The sequence below is a fragment of the Oenanthe melanoleuca genome, unplaced genomic scaffold (genome assembly GCF_029582105.1).
Source record: "Oenanthe melanoleuca isolate GR-GAL-2019-014 unplaced genomic scaffold, OMel1.0 S001, whole genome shotgun sequence".
Classification (NCBI taxonomy): Eukaryota; Metazoa; Chordata; class Aves; order Passeriformes; family Muscicapidae; genus Oenanthe; species Oenanthe melanoleuca.
The window spans coordinates 2355061-2372068 of NW_026612650.1; the positions used below are offsets into that span (position 1 = coordinate 2355061).

The 17008-nt window shown below is 47.6% G+C and overlaps 1 protein-coding gene across 1 annotated transcript; it reads right to left on the bottom strand.

Annotated features, from left to right (window-relative positions):
* Nucleotides 1-6725: 6725 nt before the first annotated feature.
* LOC130265960 (olfactory receptor 14J1-like) lies at nucleotides 6726-13931 on the bottom strand (the record flags this gene model as incomplete). Its single annotated transcript, XM_056515301.1, has 3 exons — nucleotides 6726-6843; nucleotides 7465-7481; nucleotides 13470-13931. Coding segments are annotated over 3 exons (597 nt in total), but the record flags the coding sequence as incomplete, so codon positions are not given.
* Between the last annotated feature and the right edge of the window lie 3077 nt (nucleotides 13932-17008).

Genomic DNA, 17008 nt, shown 5'->3' on the forward strand with positions numbered 1-17008 from the left:
GCTTCATAAAAGGGTGGATTAATACTGTAGCACAACCAGCACTCTTTAGTTAAATCGGGGTATGTGCCATTTAACACCCTAAAGGTGGCTTGTAGGATTTTACATAGGGTCCCTCTACTTGGTTGTGTCATGGCCATGGTCTCCATTAACTGTGATCTATTATTGGCCTCCGTGAAATTTTCTGGGGTCATGTTGTCTAAGTCACCTTGATTTATTATTGTGGCTTCTGAGTCTGTTATTGCAGGATTCGGTCCAATAGGTTGAGGATCGTGGGGTACAATTTCCTTCTTTATAACAATATGCCCCCCCCGGTCTTTCCCGGGTTCCCATATTCTAACTCCCCAGAATTTTCCTACTACCCATCCTGGGTCTTGGGGTTGCGTGACATTAAGACAGACCCATTTGCAAGTACCGATATAAGTTACCACCCCTGACGGATCTGTCCAGGGCTTTTTACATCCATGTGGACCTCTTTCAACCCTTAAGTATTTATCTTGGATTTGAACCGACCATCCCAGGGAAATTGTTTCACAGCCCCAATATCCACAGTAAAATTCTCCGGGGTAGTTACAGTATGACCTCCCTGGGTTAGATGCTGGACACATGTAGAATACACTATAGGGGCTAGAACCCGTCCTATCAAGTAGGTCATCCAGGGTTATGTTAAAGCTAGGACCTCTCGAAGTAATTTGTGTTTGAATTTCTTTCTGACCTTCTCATTGTATTAGTGACCATTTAAAGGATTCATGGCTTGCAAGCGCAGATCTCAAAGGCATTATATATAAGATTCCTAATTGGAGGTGGTAGCTTCCCCATTTTCCACAACTGCTCTTTTTATTTTCCTTCCAATTTACCTCAGACTTTTCTTTTCCCTTGGACTCTCGACGGCTCTGGGTACCTGTTTCTCGTTTTCCCCTTTTGCTCGGGCGCCCTCCTCCACTGCTCTCGTCTCCTCTGCCTTGCCCATCAACTCGGTTGCCACGAGCTATGGGGAGTTCCATCTTCTCGGCAGCAGGAGTATTCTTCAGGAGGGGTGTTTGACCCATGCTTTTTGATACGTTTTATGTATTTATACCACTTGCAGTTCTTAATTTGAGGGGTATAGCAACTGAGTTCAGGTACCCACCGTCTGCACAGGGCGGCTACTATCCTAGCCACAAATGGGGCAGGTTCATTAGAGTGATAACAATAGAACTGGAGGTTTATCCCCTTTTTAAAAATTTTCCACCACTCTTCAGACCCTCTTAAAAGTTCTCTGGCAGCCACTTTGGTAGCCAGGACCTGAGAGGTGAATAGCCTTTGGTCCGAATAACAATTTTTACACACTCCCCTTGGAGGGTAACTGTTGCTGCAATGGGTCCACCACTCCTCCTTACAAACTAAACAAATAAAGCATACAAAAGGGTTACAATTTCCCCAGCAATTTTCAGCATTACATCTTATTTTCACGGCTGCATTCAGCAGATCTTCCCCCCCCGCACTGGTGCTCCTGTTGCTCGGAGCTCTACTAGGAAGGAATAGTATGTTGGATCCCACAGTCTATCTCCCATGTGGAAAAAGTCTCATACCTGTGGTGGGGTGGGAATAATGTAGCCTGTCTTTTTTAATTAGAGCTTACTCGCTTCTTAAGTGTCAGTTTCAGGCTCCCAGGTGTGCCCTTTACTTCCCACCCGGGGTCGTTGGTGAATTTAGACGGATTTACTGGTCCCTTGATTCGGCTTGCGTGAGTCCACCCTTTTTCCACAGTGCGTACTGCTGTGTCTGTTGTAAGCAACACCTGGTAAGGTCCTTCCCACTTGGGTGTTATCGGATTTTCCTTCCAACTTCGGATCAGTACCCAGTCCCCGGGCTGAACCTGATGTAATACAAGATCTAATGGTGGTCTCTGAACCAACATTCCTTTTTCCCATAACTGTTTCTTGAATTTCATCAAAGCTATTAAATACTCGTTAATGTATCGTTCACTAACATTTGGGTTTGTCTGTGCCTTTTCTAAACTATAGGGCATGCCATATAACATCTCGAATGGGGAAATTCCCAAATCCGCCCGGGGTTGAGTCCAAATGTTCAGCAAGGCTAGGGGAATGCATTTAACCCATGATAATTTGTTTCTAGTACCAATTTAGTAAGTTGTTTTTTTATTTCTTCATTTATCCTTTCTACCCAGCCTGAACTTTGAGGGTGCCAAGGAGTATGTTGTTCCTATTTTATTCCTAATGCTGCTGCCAGCTCCTGAGTTACCTTTGATGTAAAGTGCGGCCCCTTATCAGAGTCAATTGTTTCTGGTACACCATACCTGGGGACTATCTCTTCCAGCAGGGCTTTTACTACTGTTTGTGCGGTTTCCCTTGATGTCGGGAAGGCTTCCACATAATGAGTAAGATGATCTACTACCACTAAAAGATATTTAATCCTCCCCACCTTTGGCAATTCGGTAAAATCCACTTGAATATTTGCAAAGGGTTGTTTTGCTAGAGGTCTTCCCCCATAGGGTAATTTTCTGAGGTTACTTCGATTTACCCGCAAACAGGTAGGACATCCCTTTGTGATATGTTTAGCTATATCGTGGAGCCCGATGCTCATGTACCTAGTGGCAAAGTGATCCACCAGCCCCTGGGCTCCCCAATGAGTTTTCTGATGTAACTTATACAATACCCTCTGAGCTATTGCCTTTGGTAGCACTTCCCAGCTGTCTGCTAATATCCACTTTCCTGCTTCCTCTGTAACTCCCATTCTTTTAAGTCTCTCTTTCTTCTCATTCATAAAAATTGTGTTAGTGTTTTCACCGTCCTTGACTCCATCTTTTCCCCTTTGCCGCCCTTTTTCTTTTAGGACCATTTCCTTTAGGGCTGCCCGTTTTGCCTCCTGATCTGCAGCATTATTCCCTCTGCTTTTTAAATCTATTCCTCGTTGGTGTCCCTTTAAATGAACCACTACTAACCTTGTCGGCCCTCTTAGGGCTTTTAATATTTCAACTATAAGTTTCTGGTGTATCAAATCCTTCCCCTGTGAGTTAATAAGGCCCCTTTCTTCCCATAGCTTTCCAAATGTATGGACTACCCCAAATCCATATCTAGAATCAGTATATATTGTCCCCTCCTTCCCCTCAAGAAGTTTTAAGGCCCTTAATATTGCATATAATTCACATGCCTGGGCAGACCATGATCTATCTAATGCACCCGACTCTACCACCTGTAAGTTCGGACCCTGCACTATTGCATACCCTGATTTTCTTTTCCCGTCTATTACCCTGGAGGATCCATTCACGAAAAGTCTTTCACTACTTTCTAATTCCTCTTCTTCTAAATCTGGTCTAATCTTCGTCTGCTCCTCTATTGTAGCTATACAGTCATGGGTCAAAAACTCATGCTCCGGTCCCCCATATAAAAATGCGGCCGGGTTCTGTAGTGCAGTGGTTTCTAACGTCAAATTGGGTGCTTCTACCAAAATTCCTTCATACTTTAAAAGCCTAGCATCCGAAATCCATTTTTCTGCTTTTTGCTGTAATACGCTCCGGATGTTGTGAGGGGACATTACTTTGAGATTACCATTAAAAGTAATTTTTTTAGCTTCTTCCACCAATAGGGCACATCTGGCCACTATTTGTAAACAGGTTGGCCAGCCTCTACTCACAGGATCTAAAATTTTTGATAAATATGCAACATGCTTCTTTTTCCCTGCCCAATCCTGAGTAAGTACCCCAAATGCAATACCCTCTTCCATGTTTACAAATAAGAAAAATGGTTTCCTCACATCCGGGAGGCTTAAGACCGGGGCATGGACCAAACTTTCCTTTAATTCCTGAAGTTTCTCTGTGTCTTCTTGACTCCATTTCATTAGCCCTTCCTGTGTTAATTTATGGTAAAGAAATCTAGCTTTACTGCTATAATTTTCAACCCACTGCCTGCAGTACCCGGTAAGTCCTAAAATTTGACGAACTTGTCTCTTGTTTTTTGGAATAGGTAGTGACATAATTGCTTGGATCCTTTCAGGGTCTATTTTTTTTTCTCCCTTCTTTAAATAGTGCCCCAAATATTTTACCTCCTCCTCTACAAACTGAAGTTTAGTCTTAGAAACTTTTAACCCCTTAAGTCCCAGAAAATTCAACAACCTTATACTTTCTTTCCTTACATCCTCCTCATGTTCTCCTGCCAGAAGCAGATCATCTACTGTTTTAGTTTGGACAAACTTAGGGGAAAAAAACCCCCAGAAGAGCTCTCCAGGGAATAAACTCCCAATTTTTTATTCCACTAGACTTAAGAAAAAATACTTTACTTAGGGGGAAAAGTGGAAAAAATCTATTTATTAACACATACAAGGGAAACACTTCTTAGCACAGATTTAGATGCAAAAAAAAAATTTTACCGAGGGAGAAAAAAGAGACGTGGACGATTTGATCTTTACCAGAAGGACGAGATGCTTCTTTGGCCGGTGTTTAGAGGCAGGCTACAGGGTTTCTTTGGAGCGAGCTGGTGCTTATCTTTGGGAGGTGAGGGGGGGGGGGGGGAAGGGAGAGGGGGAGAGAGAGAAAGGGAGAGAGAAAAAGGAAAGAAAAAACAGCCAGCAAGCCTTAAACAACAGCGAGCTAAAACAAATAATTTGAGCAATATATAGCCAAAAAATCAAGAAAAAAAAACAACAAACTAACAAACCAGGCAACGAACTACTACTACAGCAGCGAAAAGCCACCACCAGCAGCAGCAGCAGCAGCCAGAGCCAAGCGAGCCACCGCAAGAAGAAGAGAAAAAAAACCAAGGCCAGTCCACAGAGCTGAGCCCAGGCGGTCCCTCCCCCGGGAGCAGACAGCTTCATGGCCAAGGGGGGCAGGGTGAGGAGTCAGTCAAAACACCAACCCAGGACATCTACATATTGTATCAGGGTTACTCCCGGTCCTGTTTGGTAATCCTGCAAAATTTGTTCCAATGCCTGTCCAAACAAATTTGGAGATTCTGTGAACCCCTGGGGTAACACTGTCCACCTCAGCTGTTGCCTCCTCCCTGTATCGGGGTCCTCCCATTCAAATGCAAAGTAATCCCAGCTTGCCTCATCGAGAGGGCAAGCCCAAAAGGCATCCTTTAAATCTATGACACTATACCATAAGTTATTAGGCCCCAATTTACTTAAAAGTGTATATGGATTTGCCACCATGGGGAACCGAGCCACTGTGCAATTATTAATTTCCCTTAAGTCGTGCACTAACCGATAAGTGCCATCTGATTTGCGCACAGGGAGTATCGGTGTGTTGAAGGGTGACATGCATGGTTCTAGCAGCCCCTTGCTCAACAATCTATCTACCTCAGGTTTTAATCTTCGTCGACCCTTAGGGGATATGGGATATTGCTTTATTTTTACCGGGACGTCTGGATTTCTAATAATCACCGAAAATGGGGCTATTTTTAGCTGACCCACGTTTCCTGGATTATACCATACTTCAGGGTTTATCTTTTCTTCATCCTCCACTCTGAGAGGACAGAGTTTAATTTGCAGTTCCTTCTCTACTACTTCTATCCTAATTCCTAGTTCTATAATCATATCTCTCCCCAATAAATTATATTCAGATTCTGATACTAACAAAAAGTCTCCCAACCCGATTCTTGATTCTGATTCAACTGTCACCCTTTTAATAACCCCCACCTCAAAGGGTTCTCCCTTTGCTCCTACTACCGTGGCAGTCTCTTTAGACAGACTACATCCTTTTGGCAAAAACTGAATAGTTGATCTTTCAGCTCCTGTGTCAACCAGAAAAACTATTTCCTGGCCATGGGGACCCACCTTCAGTTTTATCAAGGGCTCCTTATGATGTTTTCGTGTCCCCAAGAGATAGAGCCCCTGACCCCTCTAATCTGTCTTGAACTCCTTTTCATCCCGAATCCTGACCCTACACTCTTTCTTGAAATGTCCTTTTTTCCCACAATAAAAACACACTTTAATGTCCTGTCTCTCCCTTGAATCCCTAGACTCCTTAAGCTGTCTTACTGGCCGCCTCTGTGTCTCCCTCTGACCCTGTTCCCTACTTTTTCGTACCACAGCAACCATCATTCTAACTTGCCATTTCTGACTTTCCTCTTCCCTTCGGACATACACCTTTTGGGCCTCTCTTAATAGCTCATCTAAGCCTCTATCCTGCCAATCTTCCAGCTTTTGTATCTTCTTCCTTATATCTTCCCAAGATTTAGACACAAAATGTACCTTCAACACTGCCTGTCCCATTTGACCATCTGGATCCATTCCTGAATAAAGCTGGAAATTTTTTCTCAACCTCTCTAACCACTCTGTGGGGGTTTCATCCTTCTTTTGTCTCTCATTAAATGCTTTATTAATGTTCTGGCCTCTCGGGACTGATTCCCTAATTCCCTGAACTATGATTGTCCTCAAGTCCTGCATGTGTGTTCGATGTGCAGGATTCTGATGATCTCACTGAGGATTTTGAAGGGGCCATTTGGTGTTAGCTGCAGGACCCTGAGCGTGTTGGACGTCCCAGATACGCATCCCCTCCCTCCTAATCATATTTTTCTCTTCGGCCGTAAACAGGATGTTTAAAATGGCCTGTAATTCATCCCAGGTATACATATTAGGACCCAGAAATTGGTCCACTCTTTCAGCAACTCCCAGTGGGTCTTCTAATAAGTGTCCCATTTCCTTTTTAAATTCCCTAACATCCCCTGAACTGAGGGGCACAGATATAAATCCTATTCCTGCCTGAGGACCCCCCATAGGCATTTCTCTTAATGGAAATATTTTTTCTTGTTGTTTCCTAGATTTCCCTCTAGTGACTGGTCCTGAGTAGCTCGAATGATCTGAATCCGAATCCTCCTCTGGGGGAGGTGCACTGGGGGCAGGGGCCTGCGGTGGGGGCACATGTGGAGGGGGTACCATTAGGATTTCTTCTTTCCTACCTCCCTTTTTCTTATTTTTGTTATTCCCTTTTTCGGTCAATTTAAAGATAAAAACCTCAGGATGGGCTATCCAGATTTTTGCATACTCACTTTCCTCCAAACAAACAGGTTTTTTTGTATTTACCCAAATATTTAATCTCTGTTTTATCCAATCCTCTGTTGACCCAAATATTGGCCAGAACACGTTTCTTGAAATCTCCTTCCCACCCCAGACTTCTACACAGTAATATATCATTTTTGCCTTATCCTTCCCTTCCGTTCCAGGGAAATGGTCCCAATTTTCTAGTAAAAATCCTAAGGGACTATCTCTAGGTATGGGTGGGAGTTTAACACTTGCAGGAGGTTTACTCTTCCCCTGCCCCATTTCCTCCGGAGTACCTTCACTCACACCAAAAATCACTTTCGCTTCCCCTGTTTCGTGGCCCACGCCCTCGCGGGTCAATGGGAACCGCACTACTAAGGGTCCGCACTCGCTTGGGGAATCTGGCTGCCAGTCCCCCTCTCACACACACACCACACGTTGTACTCCGGGATCCTGACCCCGCCCGAACGGATCCCTTATACTTACGCGTCCTGCGTCTTTGTCTGGACTTTGTGCACAAAATTTAAGGGGTCAACTGGGCCCTCCTACCTTTGCTTTTGCTTTCTTAATTTTAGGTTCGTCTGTCGAGGTCGGGATAGGACTCCCGTCCCTGGGGCCACCAAAATGGTGGGGCGCGCCTCCCCACAGGAAGAGAGCCCCTCCAAAATCTCGATCCGAGCCATGTACCAAATTTGTTATAAATGAGCGCAATGGGCCATAAAAGATTGAATAACAATTTAAAAGATTTATTGGTTACAGAAAGCAAAAGCAAATTCAGCGCTGGGCAGCAGAGTCTCACTCCATTAACTACTGCTGCACCCCACCCCCTTATTTTGTTTCTTTTATGCTGTTTAGTTTTCGGGTTACGTGCTCCTCCTCCAGTAGTTCAGCGCATGCTCCTCCAGTTGCTAGGGGGTCTTTTTCTGCCTTCTGGTGGTCGGGGGATGAGGGCGAGTAGTCTTCCTCAGCCACTGACTCCTTTCTTGGCACTTAAAACAATATGTGATTATGCAAGCAAAGCAGAACACATTCTGGCTTTTTACTTTAAGGCCAATCAAGCAGAGCAAAACTATTAACAAGTTCTAGCGATATCTTTTTCAAGGTCTGTCTGTCAGAGGATCAAAGCAGAACAACCCACATTCTGGCCTCACAAATCTTGGTGATATTCCTCCAAGGTCTAAAGTCTGTCAGGCGAACAAAAGGCCTCTTATTTATTACAAATACTTTAGTAGTTGAGGTACCCAAAACTGTTTCATATAAAGAGCATTAGAAACGGAAGAAAGAGAGACAGAATGAGAGAAGCTCTGCAGAAAGACACGCATATTGTTACCATGTCCCACCTGCTCTCCTCAGGGCTCTGCTTGCACACAGGCCCAGCAGAAGTTTTGAGGAAAGAATGGAAACGCCTGAGCAGGTTTCCTGAACAACAAACCCCACTCAGGAACCACATTCTCAGTACAGGCTGGCTGGAGTGCTGTCACCTTTCTACAAGGGACAGTGTGACCAGATCTGATCTCTGTAAGCAGAATTCTCTGTGTCTTTCAGCTGAATACTCTGTCCCTGCCTTTTCCCTGGATCTCTGTTGCAGATGGAAGCTGCTGGTGCCATTCTCACCTTTTAACTCCTCTTTTGAATGCAGACAGATGTTCCCAGGTATGTTAAGCAGTTGCTGCTCCATGTACATGCAAAGTTTTTGTATCCTCATGGAGCCAAGGACAGCCTTGTGACACATCAGGGGCTCATGGAACCAAGGAGACAATTGTGACGGTTCAGAGCCTCACAGAAACAAGGCTCCATTGTGACACTCAGGGGAATTGTGGAATCAAGGAGACCATTGTGACACAGCCAGGCCACATGGAACCAATGGTCCATTGTGACAATGCAGATCCAAGGAGACCATGGTGACACTATGGGACCCCATGGATCCAAGGGGCCATTGTGACACTCAAGAACTTCATGGAACCCAGGGCCCAGTGTGACATAGTGGCACCAGTGGAACAAGAGAACCATTGCTGACAGCACAGAAACTCATGTAACCAAGGGACCGTGGAGAAACAGCAGGGCCACATGGAACCAAGGAGACTTGTGACATTTAGGAACCCTATGAAACCGAGGGTCCATTATGGCACTGCAGAAACAAGGAGACCATTGTGACACTATGGAAGCTCATGGAACCAAGTAGCCATTGTGACACTCCAGAACCTCATGGCACTAAGGGTTAATTCTGACACAGCTGGGTCCCATGGAACCAATTGTCCTTTGTGACAGTGCAGATCCCAGGAGACCATGGTGACATTTTGGAAGCTCATGGAGCCAAGGGTCCATTGTTACAGTCCAGAACCAAGGAAAGCATTGTGACAGGGCAGAACCTCACAGGACCAAGATTCCATTGTTATGCAGTGGGTCTTCATGGAACCAAGGAGCTGCTGTGACACAGCAGGGCTGCATGGAACCAATGGTCCATAGTGATACTGCAGATCCAGGGAGACCATGGCCATACCACGGAACCTCATGGAACCAAGGGTCCAGTGTTACACAACAGAACCTCTTGGAATCCAGGCAATCATGGTACACTATGGAACCTCATGGAATCACAGATCCAATGGAACACTGAGGAGCCTCACTGGAATAAAGGACATGGTTGATGGGACAAAAGCTCATGGAAACTCTGGGGCATTGTGACACTGCAGAGCCTCATGGAACCAAGGGCACCACTGTGACACTGAGGAACCCCATGGAACCAAGCAGCCATTTTCACACTGCAGAACCATGGAGACCATTGTTGACAGTACAAAACCTCATGGAACTGAGGGGCCATTGTTATACTGCGAGGCCTCATGGAACCAAGGGGCCATTGGACACTGGGGCTCCATGGAACTAAATATTCATTGTGACCCAGCGGGCTGCTTGTAACCAATTGTCCATTGCAATGCTGCAGATCCAAGAGACACTATGGCAGTTCATCAACCAAGGGGAAGTTGTGACACACCAAGGCTTCGTGGAACCAAGGAGAGCATTGTGGCAGTGTGTCGCTACTCGCGATGTATTTCACAAAATAATGACACGGACTCCTCTAGCTAGGTGGCTAAAGAAGCGGTTTATTGAACGACACGGACACTCTTATAGTGTGTTCCGCAAACTACAAACAGAACAGCAGTCTATTGGATAATTGAAGAAAACAAAACTTTCTCACAAACCGTGAGAACTGTTTATCATTGAAGCCCAGGTTTTAATCTTATTATTAATTCCTTTTTTTTTTTCCCCAGTGTTATCATCCTGGGAAAGGCTCAGGCTGGAACTGAGAAACTGTCTCAGCCTGGGAAGCCTCCTCTGCATGAGAGAGAAACTGTCTCAGCCTGGGAGCTTCCCCTGCATGAGAAAAGTTTCAAGCCCTGTCCATTTTCAGCCATGAGGCTTCAATGGCGTCCACAGCAGTGCAGAACCAAGGAACCATTTTGACAATATGGACCCCAATAGAACCAAGGGGCTTTTGTCGATCTGTACCAGGGACATAATGGAGTCAAGGACAGCACTGATACTGAAATGTGCTGGATAGAAACTTCTGAACAGACTTTTGAGTATTCTTTATTACAGCATGGTGGTCACTCTGGTCATCTCTCATCCATTTCTGTGTACTGGGTATCAGGTAAACAGTGATTTATCACACACGCTGATTACGTCCTCATTAGCTATCCCCACTTCCTTTGACTTTATTTGACATAGTGGTACCCATTATCACAAATCTTTATGTGGTTCATTGGGTCTGTCTTCAACATCTGGTAAAGGAGGATGTTCCTCGATCCCTGCTTTTGAATGATGGCAATTTCCTTGTTTTGCAGAATTTCTGCTTTATCAGCAGTCTTTCAGAGCTGAGCTGGCATCCTGCATGCATTTTGAATGACTTGTGTTTGCCTGAGTGACATCTTTGATCTGTTTCTCCTAAGCTGTGCACTTCTGTTCTACTGTCCTTGATAAGAGTAAATGTTCTCTTCTCCTCTCCTTGTCACTGTGCTTACCCCACAGGAGAGATGTCAGCAACCCCATCCAACCCATGGGCTTGGGGTGGACAAGTGTTCCTGAGGGAACAGGGATGGGACAGCTGGGCTGGACTGACCCGAGGGATGTTCCATTTTGTGTCACATCATAATAAGCAATAAAATGAGAGACGTGGGGGGAGCAAAGGAAATAGGGGATTTATTTATTTTTTTATGATATTTTTCTTTCGGGACACCACTTACAATTCTGCCCTTGGATAGTTTAACATTTTCTACTGATAGGAGATTTCCTCTGCATTTGTTTGCTTCTGTTTGTGGCCTTTGCTTATTGTAGTTAGTTTGTTTGTAGGGGTTTTATATTGTGGGTAGGTTTTGCTTTGTTTTTTATTCTTGGTCGGGTTTGGTTTTTTCCCTATTGACTTTCTTCTGATGCATAAGTTTTTTCTCCCTTTTCATGTTGCTTGGTTTGCTCCCGATGGCAAGGCAAATTTACCGAGCTCAGCCATCTTGCCCAATTATGTTTTGCAGTCATCATTAACTGGATGAGTTTGGTCACAGATTCGCTGCAACTTGGGAGCATCAACAAAGGAACTGAATGTGCATTTCATGCCATTATAGAGATAATAGAAATGTTCCCCAGTGGTGGTCAAGGGCTGGTCATTGTAGGGATGTCACCAGGGAGTGGCTGCCAAGGGGACTCTGTACCTTGGATGATATTTGACCCTCATTGTTCAGCCAAATTCCCACCCACCCCATGTTCCACTCCTGCAGCCCAGATCTGTCCAGTCTGGCTGTGAGGAGAGCACAGCAGACCATGTCCCAGGCCTGGCTAAAGTCAGGGCACACAACATCCCTTTCTTTTCCCTCCCACGGAGGTTCTGCAATCCCTGCCTTGTGCCACCAGTACCTGGAATGGCTGCAGGAGGATTTGCCACATGCCCTTCCCTGCTGAGCCTGACCAGTCTGTGACTCTCCCAGTGCCCCTCCCTGCCCTGTTTGCAGACTGCTTCCATGTCTGCCTTTCCCAAGTGCCCAGGACCCTCTGGGATGGTTCTGGCCTTTCCAATTGGTTTGAGAGAGGTCTCACAGTGGGACTGCCCAGCCTTCTAAACATCCCTGACACCAAAGGCCTTTTCTACATCCTTCAGTCCCAGGCCAGTGCCCAGAACACAGCACAGCCCTGTCCAGGTGCTCAGGGTGGTTCATAAGGGAGTCAGCTCTGATTTCTCCCCACAGACCCCCACCCCAATGGTCTCTCTGTGCAGTCCATGGCTGTCCTGAGCATTTTTTCCTGGAGTCTCCTTGCCCAGGCTGTTTCACTCTATGGAATCCTAACCACAGCCCAGCACTGAATTCAGGTGGTTTCCCAGAGTTTAGTGGCCTCAAGGCACCGTTTGTGCCACCAGAACTGTGCCAGCCCCGAGTGCTCATGATGGTATTTGTGCTCACTCGGGTTCATCTCCCCACACACACACGATGCACTGCTGAAATCTCCTCAATACAGAGCAAACTCAGACTGCTCACTGGTCACTTGGTGTCCCTCCATGCAGGGACAAACAACCTCCTACAGGTGGGGCAGAGGGCAGTGATGAGTTTGGTGGTTGCAGGGGCTGGTGTGGGACAATTGCCCTGGGGCACCTTCCCAGGCTGTGGCCAGAACAAAGACACAGCCCAGGCCCTGCTCTGCTGCTCCCTCAGGTCCATGCCAGGAGCTCTGGCTGTGCCAGGACACTGCTGTGTGCCCCCCTGCACACTGCCCCTCTGCCCCAGGCACTGGACTTTGCTTTGCATTCCTGGAGCACATTGCTGACAGCAGCTCTGCAGGAGAGCAAAGCCTTCCTGCCCTGCCCTCAGGAGATGCCCTTTGCTGATGGAGCTGCTGTGCTGGAGCCCAGCTGTGTCCCAGCAGTGCCCATGGCCTGTCCCTGCCTGTGCTCACAGCACGGACACGCAGCAGGACAGTGACCAAGCTGCCTGAGCACTGCGGCCTTACAGCCACAGAAGGGCTGGCAAGGAGAGGGTGGAGTTGGGAAGAGCAGATGTGGGAAGAGCCAGGGCCATTGTCCCAGGCTGTGCTGCTGTGCTGGAAGACTCTTCACCTCTGCCTCTGCTCACAGGCACTCCCCTGCAGAGACAGAGAAGGGCTGAGGAAGAATCCTGGACACACAGGTTAAGGCACGTGCTTGTTTTTATTTAAATGCATTGGGAAGAGACCTCTTGAACATATTTTTGTTTCAAAGGATAGATATTGATGTAGAAATGAAAAGAGTAATGTTACAGGATTTTTTCAAAATCACAGCAGCATTAGAAAAAGTAACGGAAGAAAAAATCAACGAATAAGGGGGGAAAATAGCTGAGATTGTAAAGAGTTACATTCTAAAGGCTCTGGTGCAGAAAAGAAGGAGTGCAACACTTCTGAAAACATAGAGTCATCCATTTTCTTGGGCCACCTTTTAGCTCCTGTTTCCTCAGGCTGTAGATGAGGGGGTTCAGGGCTGGAGGCACCACCGAGTACAGAACTGACAGGGACAGGTCCAGAGATGGGGAGGAGATGGAAGGGGGCTTCAGGTAAGAAAATACTGCAGTGCTGATAAACAGGGAGAGCACGGCCCGATGAGGGAGGCAGGTGGAAAAGGCTTTCTGCCGTCCCTGCTCAGAGGGGATCCTCAGCACTGCCCTGAATATCTGCACATAGGAGAAAACAATGAACACAAAACAACCAAGTGCTAAGGAGCTATGAAAAGCAGAAACCCAAACTTCCCTGAAGTAGAATTTTGAACAGGAGAGGTTGAGGATGTGGGGGATTTCACAGAAGAACTGGCCCAGGGCATTGCCCTGGCACAGGGGCAGGGAAAATGTATTGGCTGTGTGCAGCAGAGCATTGAGAAAGGCACTGGCCCAGGCAGCTGCTGCCATGTGGGCACAAGCTCTGCTGCCCAGGAGGGTCCCGTAGTGCAGGGGTTTGCAGATGGACACGTAGCAGTCGTAGCACATGATGATCAGGAGGAAATACTCTGCTGAGATAAAGAAGACAAAGAAAAAGAGCTGTGCAGCACATCCTGCATAGGAGATGTTCCTGGTGTCCCAGAGGGAATCGTGCATGGCTTTGGGGACAGTGGTGCAGATGGAGCCCAGGTCAGTGAGGGCCAGGTTGAGCAGGAAGAAGAACATGGGGGTGTGCAGGTGGTGGCCGCAGGCTACGGTGCTGATGATGAGGCTGTTGCCCAGGAGGGCAGCCAGGGAGATGCCCAGGAAGAGGCAGAAGTGCAGGAGCTGCAGCTGCCGCGTGTCTGCCAATGGCAGCAGGAGGAAGTGGCTGATGGAGCTGCTGTTGGGCATTTCTTCAGTAGTGGCATGGTGGACTGTTAAAAGAAGACAGAGTAGTTGGGACAGGTTTCCTTGTGCCAATCCTATGCTATTTTGTTACATATTTACTCAAAATTGCTTCTCTTTCAGTGGGGAAATATCTCTCACTTCTTTTTTTTTTTTTATCTTTGAGCTTGGGATTTTGCTTTCTTTGAAGGAAGAGAAATCCTCTTTAAGCATTGCTCTGAACCTGAACACTGGGGAGCCCAGAGAGAACGCAGGGCTCTCTGTGCCCCAGTGTAGTCATAGCTGCTGGTACAACACAGCTGCCCTTTGCTCATATACACCTGCCTGTATTTCAGAATGATTGCAGTTAAAATGTGCTTGATAAAATAAAGAGGACATTTTGAAAATCCGATTTCAAAGAAAATTCCTTTAATCCACCTCCCTTTCCCTGTGCATCTAGACCGGATGTGATATCCAGGTTTGGTGTGGCTCTCAGCTGCTTGGGGTTGTGCCTACTTGGAGCTGTTTCTCTCTATCCAAGTCTTGTCCCTGCCAGTGCTCCCAGAGCCCAGCCCAGCCCTGGGAGCTCAGCTCTGCCCTGCACACCCCTCCCATCACAATACACTGCCCAGGGGCATCTCTCTGGCAGCAGGTCCTTAAGGGCAGCGGAGACAAACTGAGATGCTGCAAGCCAAGGTGCTGCTGCTGCTGTCTGTAGGCACAAGAGAGTGAGGAGACACTTTGTGAGGGAGATGAGAGGCAGATCTGCTGATGCCCAGTGGGACAGTGCAGGAGTCTCAGTGACACAGACACACCTGACAGCCCCTTTCCCTTCCCTTGAGGAGAATGCTGAGAGCAGCCCTGGCCATGCAGCACCATCTGCACAGCAGGAGGAATCTGCCCTGATGGGGGTGGCTCCTTCCCCCTCCAACTTCTCCCCACAGTCCATGGGGAGCTGCCAGGCAGGCTGAGAGCTGCCCCTGGCAGGTGGCACATGCCCTGGGCTGGCCAAGAGCCCTGAGGGCTGCAGGAGCTGCTCTGCAGGACAGTCCTGGGCAGCCCTGGCTGCAGCTCCAGCTTCAGCCCCTGCAGGCGTCCTTGGCAGCAGGAGCCATCCTGCCCTGTCCCTCTGACACTGCCCAGGGCAGCCCCGCTCTGCAGCACATCCTCCTCTTTATCTGTCTCTGAGAAACTGGGAGAGTCCTGACATATCCCCCAGGCTGTGGAGTGTGCTGGCTCCAGGAGATCCCACTAGGAGCACAGGGAATATTGCCTTGCACCCACAGACTCACCATATCATGAGCTGTAATGATGTTTCCCCAAGTGAAGTCTCTTCTCAATGTCTTCCCAGTCCTGATTGCCTCTAGCCTGTCTGTGCCTGGCTCCTGTCACCTTAGTGCCTGCAGGCAGTGCCCTCAGCCCTGCTGGGATGGGAGAGGAGCAGCTCCTCAGCAGAAATGTCTTTTTGAAGCTCTTCTTGCTTGCCAGTAGCAGCCTCTGTTCCAGGAGCCCAGCCCAGCTCAGCAGCACAGACACAGCACAAGAAATTTAATGACTGTCTCAGGGCTTTGGTGCTGTTTACATCAGACTCAGTCCCTGAGAGAGTGTTCAAAAAACTTCTCAAGATTTTAAAGTCACAATCAAGCTCAAAAGTTCCTTGAAGTTTTAATGGGTTCCAATGAGGAACACACCTGAGAAAGTGTCCCCAGGTTGAAGTTCGAGTAGAACACTGGTGGCAGTGATGACAGGTGGGGACAAACAAGGGAAAGGTGTCTCTGATGCTGACCAAACCTGGATGTGTTTCAGGAATGCAAAGGGCCAAGGCCTGAGCCCCAGCCCCTGGCAAGGCACATCCTGTCCCTCCCTCATTGCTCAGGGCTCTTCCCGGGGTACTGGGCTCTGGGGATGTGCAATGCCAAGGGCAGGACCATGGGGCGGCCCCTGCCAGGCTGCTGAGCAGGGACAAGGAGGCAATGAGGCCCCAGCACAGCAAGGCTCACTTGTCCCCTGCTGGCCTCAGGCCCAGGGCCAGCAGCCATGGCCCAAGTGCTGCAGCAGTTGGCTCTGGCAGGGCCTTTCAGCTGCTGCCCATCCCTGTGCCCTGTGCAGCCCAGGCTGTCCTACGGTGTCCATGCCCTGCGCCTCTGTCCCTGCAGGCTGTCGTCATCCCCCGGCTGCCCCACCTCGCTGGCCCCTTCCTTTGGTGACAGCTCTGCGTCCTGCCTGCCTCTGCCTGGCCACACAAACCTTGGCCCTGATTCTAAATGTTTTAACTCAAGTTTTACTGTGCCTGTGAAGTTTTATCACAGGAACAAGGCATGCTGGGCCTGCTTTTCCAGGCGGGACAATTGAAAGAGAAGAAGACATCTGGCCTAAGGGTATGGTGATAGAAAAAACAAGGACTCTTCATCTTGGAAATTTGGGTTGGGTTTTATGGAAATGTGTAAATTGTTATACACATGTGGTGACTGAATATAAACAACACACTTGTAGAATCAGTTTTCCACATAAGGTTAGGAGTTATCCCGGGTTAAACCTAAGGCATAAATAAATTATGTCCTCTTCCACACCAAATTGGTTCAAGGAGTCTTAGATACTTCAAGACTTGGCAGTGTGGCCTCTCAGAACTGAGGATTCAACTGTGACACCTTAGAACCTCATGGAACCAAGGGGCCATTGTGATGCAGGAGACCCTCATGGAACCAGGGACACCACTGTGACAC